This window comes from Eubalaena glacialis, chromosome 17 (genome assembly GCF_028564815.1).
Source record: "Eubalaena glacialis isolate mEubGla1 chromosome 17, mEubGla1.1.hap2.+ XY, whole genome shotgun sequence".
NCBI lineage: Eukaryota > Metazoa > Chordata > Mammalia > Artiodactyla > Balaenidae > Eubalaena > Eubalaena glacialis.
Genome location: NC_083732.1, coordinates 86,844,461 through 86,856,653, shown reverse-complemented (window position 1 = coordinate 86,856,653; position 12,193 = coordinate 86,844,461). Strand labels below are relative to the sequence as shown.

General features: G+C 48.6%; 1 protein-coding gene across 4 annotated transcripts in view; it reads right to left on the bottom strand.

Annotated features, from left to right (window-relative positions):
• Positions 1 to 1,884: 1,884 nt before the first annotated feature.
• The window catches only part of DENND3 (DENN domain containing 3), a 55,888-nt gene continuing 45,579 nt past the window's right edge, over positions 1,885 to 12,193 (bottom strand). For 2 of the 4 annotated variants that reach the window (XM_061171378.1, XM_061171382.1), the window contains exons 20-23: positions 11,195 to 11,328; positions 3,914 to 4,032; positions 3,695 to 3,832; positions 1,885 to 3,573 (exon numbers count right to left, since the gene is read on the bottom strand). In XM_061171378.1, the coding sequence (XP_061027361.1) occupies positions 3,370 to 3,573; positions 3,695 to 3,832; positions 3,914 to 4,032; positions 11,195 to 11,328 (595 nt within the window). In that variant the 3' untranslated portion in view covers positions 1,885 to 3,369. The remainder of the gene's footprint in view (positions 3,574 to 3,694; positions 3,833 to 3,913; positions 4,033 to 11,194; positions 11,329 to 12,193) is intronic. The other 2 variants (XM_061171380.1, XM_061171381.1) reach the window with 2 other exon arrangements.

The window sequence follows — 12,193 nt, the reverse complement described above, 5'->3', positions numbered from 1 at the left end:
TCCCCTGCATTGGCAGGCGGATTCTTAACCACTGTGCCACCAGGGAAGTCCCTGCAAGAAATATGATACAAACATTTGCAGACAGCAGCACAGCAGGGCAACTCTGCCTGGTTTTCCAACTGTGCCCTCCCTAGTCACGTGGATAAAATACCTCTTCATCTTCCTAAGGAATCCCCTAGAAATGGACCAAAGTCATGCACTTGTAATTCAGGTGTTACAATCACATCCAATACCAAGGTTGTCTTTGAGAACAACCAGTGCATTCGCATCTTCTGAGAACAAATCATAAAAATATTCCCTGTGACCAGGGAGTGGGTTGAGCTTTTGATTGGCATCGTTGAGCCATGCCAGCCCCCAAACGAAGCCTTCTTGTCTATTGTCTGAAATACGGCTGGAGAGCTGAAGTTATATTAAAGTAAACGAGCTTCTAGTTCAAGATAAAAACTTTTTTTGGTACCAATTTAATTCCGGTTTCTAAAGCTGAGGTAGGGAAGGCATCATTGTCTGTTTAGTGAATTCTGGCTCATTTTGGGCCTTCCCACGACAAATCATTCATCGTGGAATCTCTCCAAAGCACAGAGGAAACACCGAAGGCATAAAAGTGCCCTTTCGTTTCCACAGACTCCACTGGCAAGATTCTTTTTACATAAATACAGAGCCATACACTTGCACCAGCCAATTTATTCCCCTTTTAACTTCATTGTTCACCTCTTTTTCCTCTTTTATATAAAGGATCATTTCCTAAAAGCCTCTGATTTTTCTGTACTTATTTCAGTTGCAATCACTGTCAAATAAGATCTTGGAAATTATCTCCAAGAATAAAGGAAATGAAAAGTCTGCATTAAAGTAACTTGACAGGTGCTTAGAATGAATAAGAACAAATCCAAAATGATCCTGTATTAATTTTTTTCAGTGTTAATATTTTTCTTATTGAAGTATAGTTGATTTACAATGTTGTGTTAGTTACTGCTGTATAGCAGCAAAGTGATTCAGTTATACATACATACACACTTTTTAAAAATAATTCTTTTCCATATGGTTTATCATAGGATACTGAATACAGTTCCCTGTGCTATACCGTAGGACCTTGTTGTACATCCATTCTATATGTAATAGTTTGTATCTGCTAATCCCAAACTCCCACTCCATCCCTCCCTCAACCGTCTGCCCCTTGGCAGCCACAAGTCTGTTCTCTGTGTCCGTGAGTCTGTTTCTGTTTCTGTTTCATAGATAGATTCATTTGTGTCACATTTTAGATTCCACATATAAGTGATATCCTATAGTATTTGTCTTTCTCTTTCTGACTTACTTCACTTAGTATAATAATCTCTAGTTGCATCCATGTGGCTGCAAATGGCATTATTTCATTCTTTTGTGGCTGAGTGATATTCCATTGTGTGTGTATGTATATATATATGTACCACATCTTCTTTATTCATTCATCTGTCGATGGACATTTAGGTTGTTTCCATGTCTTGGCTATTGTGAATAGTGCTGCTGTGAACATTGGGGTGCATGTATCTTTTTGAATTAGAGTTTTGTCTGGATATATGCCCAGGAGTGGGATTGCTGGGTCATACGGTGCTTCTATTTTTAGTTTTGTAAGGACCCTCCATACTGTTCTCCATAGTGGCTGCATCAATTGACATTCCCACCAACAGTGTGTGTGTGTGGGGGGGGGGGCTCCCTTTTCTCCACACCCTCTCCAGCATTTGTTATCTGTCGACTTTTGAATGTTGGCCATTCTGACCGGCATGAGGTGGTACCTCATTGTTGTTTGGATTTGCATTTCTCTAATAATTAGTGATGTTGAGCAGTCCTGTATTATTTTAAAGCGCCGCCACCAGTTAATGTTGGATAAAGTAAGGAAACTGGACAGCAGTGTTTTAGTAAAAAAGAGAATTTATTACTAACGAGGTGAAAATACCTGGTTACATGTGGGTTGGAATGCAATAATTTATGTGGATTTCTGACAGACTTTTACTCTAACTTTTCATGTGTTTACAGAAGCAGAATTCCACCTTCTGCCATTTGCTGCTGGCCTAGTCTTCCTTCTAGAAGTCAGACAGGGAACACCCCCCCCCCCAGAAGGACAGACTCGGGGTGGGGGGAGCGGATTAGGCCGCCTCGCTGCTCTCCGCAGCACAGTCTCAGAACGTTCCAAAATGCCAGTCAGTGATCAGACCCTCCAGAACGCTTGGGTTCTGCAGAGCCAGCCGGAGGCCCGGCCAAAGCTCTCACCTGGGAGGCACTGCAGATGCCTCTGAAGCCTGGCTGTGTGCTGGGGGCCTGACAGAGACCCTCCCAGACCTCTCAGGGTGAGCGAGGTCCGGCATGATGTCTGTCCAGGTCCCCAGAGCCCAGGGGGAGGGTCTGGCAGCCAGCCCCCTGTGGCAGAGCGCATCGTGGGCCCATAGGGGACAGGCCTCGGGCCTTCACGCAGTGCAGTCGTGCCAAAACCTCCCTCACCGACAATTAGGGGACGAGAGCTCAACGGTAATGGTAAAAATGTACAAAAGGTCCCTTTTGCAAATACTTATAGCTAGTAAGATAAGAGCATAGCTAGTATCCTCAGTTAAATAATAAGGCACCATCTACATATACATACACGCTGTGCACCTAGGATGCAGATGCAGCGGAAACGGACACGAGTATCTGGTAAGGGTTTGTCTGTGCTATTTTAGATGGAACGCCGACCTTTGGTCAAAAAAAGTCTCTAGGTTTTTCATTATAAAAAACGTTGCATTAGTTAAAAGGAAAAAACCCAGCGCTTGCGTCAGCTGGCCCAGCCCTGTCCAGACAGCCTCAACCCAGTGTCGTCCCCCTCCCTGGGCAGGCGCGGGTCACCTGCTCTGTCGGGGGACAGCAAGGGCAGGCGCAAACCTGTTCAACCACAACGTGGTCATTTAAAATACACCCCTTCTCGTGCGCTTTGCTGGGAACAAGAGGTCAGTGTCTGGCTGTCGGGCTCCTGTAAATCTGGTGCTTAGTATTTGGTGAGTGAGTGAAGTGGAGGAAAAGCAAGACCCGAGGTCTGCAGGTTACGGGTGCTCCGGCTAAACTGCTCCCGGATGGCCTGGTGCTGGCCCAGGTCGTGGTTCTGGAGCCGTCTAGACAGCACAGGGTGACTTCTCAGCAGAGGCTGCCTGACAGGCACCCCAGCCTGAAACGGTCCAGTTTAATCAGCTAAGTCCAGGAGAGAAAGTGCGACACTATCGGTCTCGTAACTGAGGCCAGAGAGCCAAACAGGCCCCCGCAGCGGGGGCCCCCCGGTGCCCCCCGCCCCAGGCTCAGGCCCGCCTTCTCTGGGGAAGCGCCAGGAGCCGGCAGAAGGCGCATCCCTCGCTCACAGGGCACATGCGCCCCTGGTTACTCGACCTTCCAGATGGCGATCTTCCCCTCCTCGCGGCCGGACCCGCTCAGCACGTATCTGTCCTCCGCGGAGCACAGGGTCTTCACCGTGTCCGTATGGGCCACCAGCTCCTTCTCCACCGTCTTCCTCTCGGCATCGATCACGTAGATTTTCCCCTTGGATCTCCCCTGCGACAGCCCTGTGCCGCCCACCCAGATCTGCTGAGGAGAAACGGGCACCACACAAGCCGCCCACTCAGAGGTGTGCGGTGCTCTCGCGGGCACCCCCAGACCCACGTCCTTCCCGGCCAGGCCTTGATCAGCAGCCCCGGGGCCGCCTTACCTGCTTCTTCACCCTGATCATGCAGTTGATCTTGGAGCAGTCCTGCAGGTGGATCCTCTGCGGCGGCTGGGCGAGGTCCTGCAGGCTCCAGACGTAGATGTCGTCGTACCCGGCACAGGCCGCCCAGAGCTGCTCCTGCTAAAGTGGAACGGGTCACGACGCGGGCGGTGGCAGCCCAGTGGCACGGGGGCGCCGGCCCAACCTGACGCACTGGGTTACCTCGGGCACGAGCTGGAAACCCAGGAAGGAGGTGCTTATCTCTTTAAAGTTCTCTCCGATCTTCAGTTCCTGATGAAGAAATCCAGCCGTGGTCACGACCACGATACTGTTACCGGTACCTGCAGGACGGAAGAGCCAGCATGAGGGGCAGGCAGAGCGAACTCGGAGCACAGGGGTGAAAGCACTGTGAGGGCTGCAGCGTGACCTGCAGTGTGACCTGCAGCGTGACCTGCAGTGTGACCGGCGGGGCCACGGCTCCTGTACCACGTCTGACCATGGTGTCGGCATCTGTAACTGTAGCTGCCCCGTGGCACCTTCGCCTTTTCTCGTGGGGACACTCAGACCATTAGCCCCATTTTTACCGACGAGGAAACGGCTGGAGTCCAGCGCCCTCTCCTGAGGCTTTCGGAACCCTTCCTGCCATGGTAATTTGGCATTTCCTATCACTTGAGGCCACGGCGTCTGCTACCCCCGGCGGTGAGGATTAGAACTCTAGGTGACGGTGCCCCGCCATGGGACACGTCTCTCTGTTTAAGCTCCTCTCTGTCTCTTTCTATTACTCACTCCAGCAAACCAAGAGTTTCCACATCATGAGAGCTACAGGTCATCAAGATTAGTACAGCAGGGAGGAAGTGAGATCAAGGCTACAGGGGAGACAGAGTCAGGTTCAAGGAAAGGTGAAGAGCTGCAGGGCTGTCCTCTCCTGGCTTTTATTGCCTGTGTCCTCCACCTCCCGCCCTGTGCTGAGGCCACCAGGATAGGAGGACGCAGCCCTGCCCTCAGGCAGTGCCATCTGCCTCCAGAGGGAGGGGGTACGAGTCCCCAAGGTGGGCTCCGGCTTCCTGTCATGGTGGGTGGACTCCAGGTCCACAGAGAAATGACCCCTCTGTCCTTGGCTGCCCTCAGGACTCGGAAGCTCAGCTGGGTTCTCAGTCACAGGTGGCGAGAGCCCGCCCATACCTCTCTTTCCTGCTTGAGACCTAATAAGCAAACCCCAGCATCCCTCCTTTTATCCCGAGATGCCGTTATCCACTTGGACTAATTAACAGGGCCCCTAGGATGCCGCTGCCTGTTAGCAAGACCTGGGTGGCAGGAAGTCCTGCCAAGAGGCGCTAATGCCCCCGAGGGTGTGCCGACCAGCACGCTCGCCGCCCCCAGGCAACACTGCACAGGGCGGAGTTCACAGCGACCCTGCTTGTGCGAGCACGTAGGGGCCCTGCTGCACACGGAGCGAGGGATGGGGGCGACAGATCACTGTCCTCGAGGTGGGCCAGGTACCCAAAGGGAAGGCGCCCCTGCCGTGGGCGGTGGAAGGGAGGAGAACCTGGGGAGAGCTTTGTCCACGAGATCTGGGGAAGCGGTCCTCTGGGGTAACTGTCACCAACCCTCAGACTCACGGATGCTCCAAGGCCCACTTTCTGCCTCTCGCATCTCCCAGCCGTCAGCGTGCTCTACTGTGGGAGGGATGGTATTTCCATCTCACTTTTCAGATGAAGAAACAGAGACTCCAAGAGTGCAGGGGACCAGCCCAAAGTGACCAGTCATCGGTGACAACGCCTGGATTTGAACCTGAATGCACACGGAGGCTGCAGCCTGAACCACAGGTGTGCCAGCAACATCACAGAGCAGACCTCCGACCACAGGGAGCAGGAACGGGGTCCGCTCCCTCCCAGAAATGTCAGGCCTGGGGCAGGGGCAGTGCTGCAGTAAAGGCAGCTTCCATCCAGACGTAGGGAAGGCACGCAGGGTCTGAAATACTGGGACGGAAGTAGAAAGGGAAGCCGGGGACCCTCAGGCTCAACTCGCCAAGGGCCTGGGGAGGAGTCAGAGGCATCGCCTGTCCCCCACCACACACACCCTCAGGCCACACCTCAGTGCCCACGGACCACAGCTGATGAGTGACCAAGGCTTTAGCTGTTATCCTTGTTTAGATAAAGACTTGGAACAACACTTCACAGCAAACACTCTCTTTTACCCAAAGAAGCCCTGCTTTCCTCTTGTCCTTTTCTCACTGTTGTTAAATAGGAAAACAACTTACTGTATTTGTTAAGTTGAAAAATAAGAGGGATTCCATCCTGAAAACAAGGTTATCCGTCCTCATTCTAATCTGTTATGTCTCTCACTATATTTAACAGGCAACTTTTGGTCCAAAATGCATCCATGGATGGACACACACACATCTGACAGTCACTGGAGATCAACCAAAGCTGAGGGATATGGTCTTTGAAAGAAAAGAAAGAAACTCAGTGAGCTGCACAGTTACCTGGGTTTCCTCTGAGGGGACTTCCCGGCTCTCTGTGGGGCACTGAGGGATAAAAATTCTAGCAGTACGTAGCAGGCCATCTTGGTTGAGGGTATAGTTTGGGGCTGCCGCTGCCAGTGTGGCTGGAAATAGAGGGGGGATATCCCCCAAATGAGGGATCCCCAAAATGCATGTATAAATTCTCCTCATATCCTTAAGGGGCTGACTCCTAAACTGTGTATAAACGGCAGAACTGCAACATTCAAGACCTGAAAAGAGATTTCACAGCTCCCTAGGGCTACAGAGATAAGAGTTCAAAGTTCTAGCTCATTCCTGTAGGAAAGGCTTGGTATATACCTTGGGCATTCCTCGAAACCCTAAAAGGGCCATGCTGTAAGAACAAAGACCACATACCAGGACTAAGGTCAAAACTGAAATATACTCACCCTAGAAAAGCCTAAAACCAAGCCTCTCCCCAGGATCAAGATGATCTGCCAGTAATTTAATGACCTTCTAGAACAAGACTTAAGGATATAGTCCAGAGTCTCCTCAGCATGTCATTAACAATATCCAGGATGTGGTGAAAATTACTACACATGTGAAGCTTGAAGATGTGACTAAAAAACAACAGGAAACATAGTAAACAGAAGCAGACCCACAGATGATCCAGTATCCAGCAGACAAGAACTTTAGACCAACAATTACAAATATGTTTTAAAACTTAGAGAAAGATATGGAGAGGATGAGTGAAGAATATAGGATTTAGGAGAGAAAATCAAAGTTCTTTATAAAATAAATGGAAGTTCTAGAACTAAAATGAAAATTTGCTGGATAGGTTTAACTGCAGACAGGACACAGAAGAAGAAAGGTTCAGGTCTTAGCCAGACTAAAGCACACAAGAAAAAGAAGGAAAAAATTATAGCAGTGCCTGAGACCTGTGGGACATTATCAGATGGTCTAACTAATATATAATTATATATAAATTATAATATATATATATTACTAATATATAATCAGAATCCCAGAAGACACAGAGAGAGAGAATGGGCAAGAGAAATATTGGAAGAGGTAATGGTTAAGTTTTCCCCAAGTTCAAGAGAGTAAACTGCAAGCAAGATAAACACAAAGCCCTTCACACCCAAGCACACTGTAGTCCAACTCATGCAAACCAGAGACAGAATCTTAAAAGCAGCTACAGAAACCACATTATATTCAGCAGAACAGTGGGAATGACGGCAGACCTCCCATCAGGAACAAGCTAAGCTGCAAGACAATGGAATGATATTTCTAATGTGCCAGGAAAAAAATAAAAACTATCAGCCTAGAATCTGTTTACAACAGACTCATAAGAAATACTACAGGAAATTCTTAAGGCTAAGGGGCAATGATGCAAGATGGAAACCTGGATTTTAAGAAGGAGTGAAACTCAACCAGAAATGGTAAATATATGGGCAAAAATAACCATTGAGCACTTAGGCAAAATTTTTTAAAATATGAGGTTTATCACAATCATAGAAATTAAATACTGCATTTAACAATAGGAAAGGGAGAAAAAGAGGTAAATGGAATTAATTTTACTGCTGTGCTCTGTGCCCATTATACATGAAGTGGTGTGTAACAGTTATTTAAAGTAGATTGTGAGAAGGTAAGGTTGCACACTGAAATCCTTAAAACAACCACTAAAAAGTGGAACAAAAAACACAGAGCTAGGGACTTGCCAGGCAGTCCAGTGGTTAAAACTCCACACTTCCACTGCAGGGGGCGTGGGTTCGATCCCCGGTTGGGGAACCAAGATCCCACATGCTGCGTGGCACGGCCCCCTCCCCCCCAAAAAACCAAACATAGAGCTAAAAAGACAATAAAGAAGATGAACTTGAATTTAAGAGCAGTCTAAAAGGAGGCAGGAAAGGAAGAACAAAAGAGAAAAGTACAGATGTGAAAAATGGGGGAAAAAAATAAGTAGGGTACACTCAACCATGTGATTAATCGCCTTGAAAGTGAGTAGACTGATTGGCACAGGATATGAATAGACATTTCTCTGAAGAAGACACAGAGATGGCAAGTAGTCCATGAAAAGATGCTCTACGTCATGAGCCATCGGGGAAATGCAACCAGAGCCACAATGAGATGCCACTTCACGCCCACTAGGATGATTACGATAAAAAAAATAGATAATAACAAGTTCTGCTAAGGATGGAGAGGAATTGGAAGCCTCATATACTGCTGGTGGGGATATAAAACGGTGTGGCAGCTTTGGAAAAGAATGACAGGAGAGCCGATAACCAAGCTGTAGCATTCATGCAATAAAAAGAATGAGCTATTGCTACTCAAACACTGTGGATGAATCCTAAAAACATCATGTTGCCTGAACTGAGCCAGATGAAAAGCACACATGTGGTACAGCCCATTTATAGAAAGCTCAGGAAGAAGCAAAACAAATCCATAACAGAATTCAGAAGTTGTTTCCCTCGAGTGGGGGCCACCTGGAAAGGGGCACAGAGGGACCAGTAGCAGTGATGGAAATGTTCTGTGTCTTGATTGTCGGGTGGTTATGTGGTGTATACTTTCGTCAAGACACAACAAACTGAACAGTACGGTACAGGCACAAAAAGAGAAATGTAGATCAATGGAACAGGATAGAGACGCCAGAGATAAACCCACGCACCTATGGTCACCTAATCTATGACAGGGGAGGCAAGAATATACAATGGAGGAAAGCCAGTCTCTTCAATAAGTGGTGCTGGGAAAACTGGACAGCTAAATGTAAATCAATGAAATTAGAACATTTTCTAACCCCATACACAAAAATAAACTCAAAATGGATTAAGGACCTAAATGTAAGGCCAGACACTTTTTATAAAACTTGCAGAGAAAAACACAGGCAGAACACTCTTTGACATAAACTGCAGCAAGATCTTTTTTGACCCACCTCCTAGAGTAATGGAAATAAAAACAAAAATAAACAAATGGGATCTAATGAAACTTAAAAGCTTTAGCACAGCAAAGGAAACCATAAACAAAAAAGACAACCCTCAGAATGGGAGAAAATATTTGCAAACGAAGCAACCGACAAGGGATTAATTTCCAAAATATACAAACAACTCATGCAGCTCAGTATCAAAAAAACAAATAACCCAATCAAAAAAATGGGCAGAAGATCTAAATAGACATTCCTCCAAAGAAGACATACAGATGGCCAAAAAACACATGAAAGACGCTCAGCATCACTCATTATTAGAGAAATGCAAATCAAAACTAAAATGAAGTATCACCTCACACCACTAAGAGTGACCATCATCAAAAAATCTACAGGGCTTCCCTGGTGGCACAGTGGTTAAGAATCTGCCTGCCAATGCAGGGGACACGGGTTCGAGCCCTGGCCTGGGAAGATCCCACATGCCGCGGAGCAACTAAGCCCATGCGCCACAACTACTGAGCCTGTGCTCTAGAGCCCATGAGCCACAACTACTGATCCCTCATGCCACAACTACTGAAGCCTGCGCACCTAGAGCCCGTGCTCCACAATGAGAAGCCACCACCATGAGAAGCAGCCTGTGCACCACGACAAAGAGTAGCCCCCGCTCACCGCAACTAGAGAAAAGCCCGCGTGCATCAACGAAGACCCAACGCAGCCAAAAATAAATAAGTAAATTAATTAATTAAAAAAAAATCTACAAACAATAAATGCTGGAGAGGGTGTGGAGAAAAGGGAACCCTCCTATACTGTTGGTGGGAATGTAAATTGATACAACCACTATGGAGAACAGTATGGAGGTTCCTTAAAAAACTAAAAATAGAACTGCCATATGACCCAGCAGTACCACTCCTGGGCATATACCCAGAGAAAACCGTAATTTGAGACAAGATACATGCACCCAGTGTTCATTGCAGCACTATTTACAATAGCCAGGACATGGAAGCAACCTAAATGTCCATCAACAGAGGAATGGATAAAGAAGATGTGGTACATATATACAATGGAGTATTACTCAGCCATAAAAAAGAACAAAATAATGCCATTTGCAGCAATATGGATAGACCTAGAGATTGTCATACTGAGTAAGTCCGAAAGAGAAAGACAAATACCATATGGTATCACTTACATGTGGAATCTACAAGAAAAGGTACAAATGAACTTATTTACAAAACAGAAGTAGAGTCACAGATGTAGAAAACAAACTTATGGTTACCAGGGGATAAGGGGGGGAGGGATAAATTGGGAGATGGGATTGACATATACACACTACTATTTATAAAATAGATAACTAATAAGAACCTACTGTATAGCACAGGGAACTCTACTCAATACTCTGTAATGGCCTATATGGGAAAAGAATCTAAAAAAAAAAAAAGTGGATATATATATATATATAACTGATTCACTTTGCTGTAACCTGAAATTAACACAACACTGTAAATCAACTATACTCCAATAAAAATTTTAAAAAAACACAACAAACTGTACATACATTTTGTGCATCTCATCATACGTAAAACATGCTTCAATTTAAAAAAAGTGTTCATGGCCATCACCCGTGTTACCTGGCATATACCAGGGAAGACTTCAAAGTGCAGGCAACCTCTGTGCGGTGATGCTCAGAAAATGCAGAACCCACGCCACCAGGCACAGTGTCTGTACCTCCTCGTCACACCCCGAAGTGCCCCCCCTCAGACCCATAGACGTCCCCGCCCGAGGTCTGTGCTGGGAGGGGCAGAGGGGAGCACACAGCATGGCTGGGGACACGTGACCCGCACGCAAACGACTGGGCCACAGAGGGCTGCCGGGAGGAGTGGCAACGGCCCCCTGGGGTACAGCGAGAGCAGAGACGAGGAGCAGGAGGGGAGGCCGCACAGGTAGTAGGGGCACCGGGGATGTAACAAACTCAGGAGGGATGTGGGGAGCCGGGTGCATCAAGAAGGAACCAGGGTTTCACAGTCAAAGTTGGAAACGCGTGTGGCAGAGGAAAGGGGCGTTGGCTCCCCTGCCATTGCCTTTTCCTAGCTTAGCCAGGAGCCAAGGGCAGGGACCAAGCACTTACAGCACCAGAGGCGGCCGCCGTGCAGTCTGATGGCCGAGAGCCCATCGCCCGGCAGCTGGAATCTGCTGGTCACCCGCAGGGAGCTCGCGTTCCAGGCCAGGACTGTCCCGTCCGTGCTGCACGAGTACACAGTGCTGCGGGGAGAACACGCGTGCAGGCGCTTAACTGTGGCCCTGAGAACACCGTGTGCCTTTTCAAGTTCCCACCAGGTAAAGCATCCACAACACGGCCAGTGAGAGACGCCAGCGCCGTCAGGGTGGCGGGTTTCTGAACGCCCCCCGCCCACCCTGGCACCTCCAACACGGCTACTGGCTCCGCCAGGAATTGTGAACAGAACCGTAAAGGACTGTTAACTAAAATCCACCCCTCCCGCCAGGGGCCGGGAATGGCACATGCCCTCCAAGCTCAAGTCCAAGGATCAGCACGGCGTCGGTGACTGGCGGCTGCGGGGAGGTGGGCTCAGCTAGCGCCGTGCACGCCCTTCCACCACCTGATGGCGTGTCATCTTCACGTGAGGGCCTAAGTCCACCCGACTGAGGACAGGCGGCACCCCTGAAACTCGGGGCACAAGGGGATGGGGGTGGCACAGAGGGAAGCGGCAGAAAAGCTTAGGAGCCGTGGCCACCTGCGCCCAGGGCTGGGGCTGCCCGTTCAGGGTGGGTGACCTCAGCATACCTCACACACCCACTGAGCCCCGCTTCCTCACAGAGGGAAACGGGGACCCCGCCTGGTTCTCACGTCTCCCCTGCGCACCTGCTGTGTCCAGGCCCTGTCCCAAGCACGGGACACGGCAGAGAGCAGGACAGACATGGGGCTGCCCTTGGGGGGCTGGCATTCTTAACGTGGTAAAGCCGGTGAAGGATGAGGTAAATACATCTTACAGGTTGAACTGTGTCCCCCAAAAAAGATATGTTGACATCCTAGCCCCCCAACACCTCAAAATGCCACCTTATTTGGCAGTAGGGCCTTTACAGAAGTAGTTAAATGCCATTAATAGTG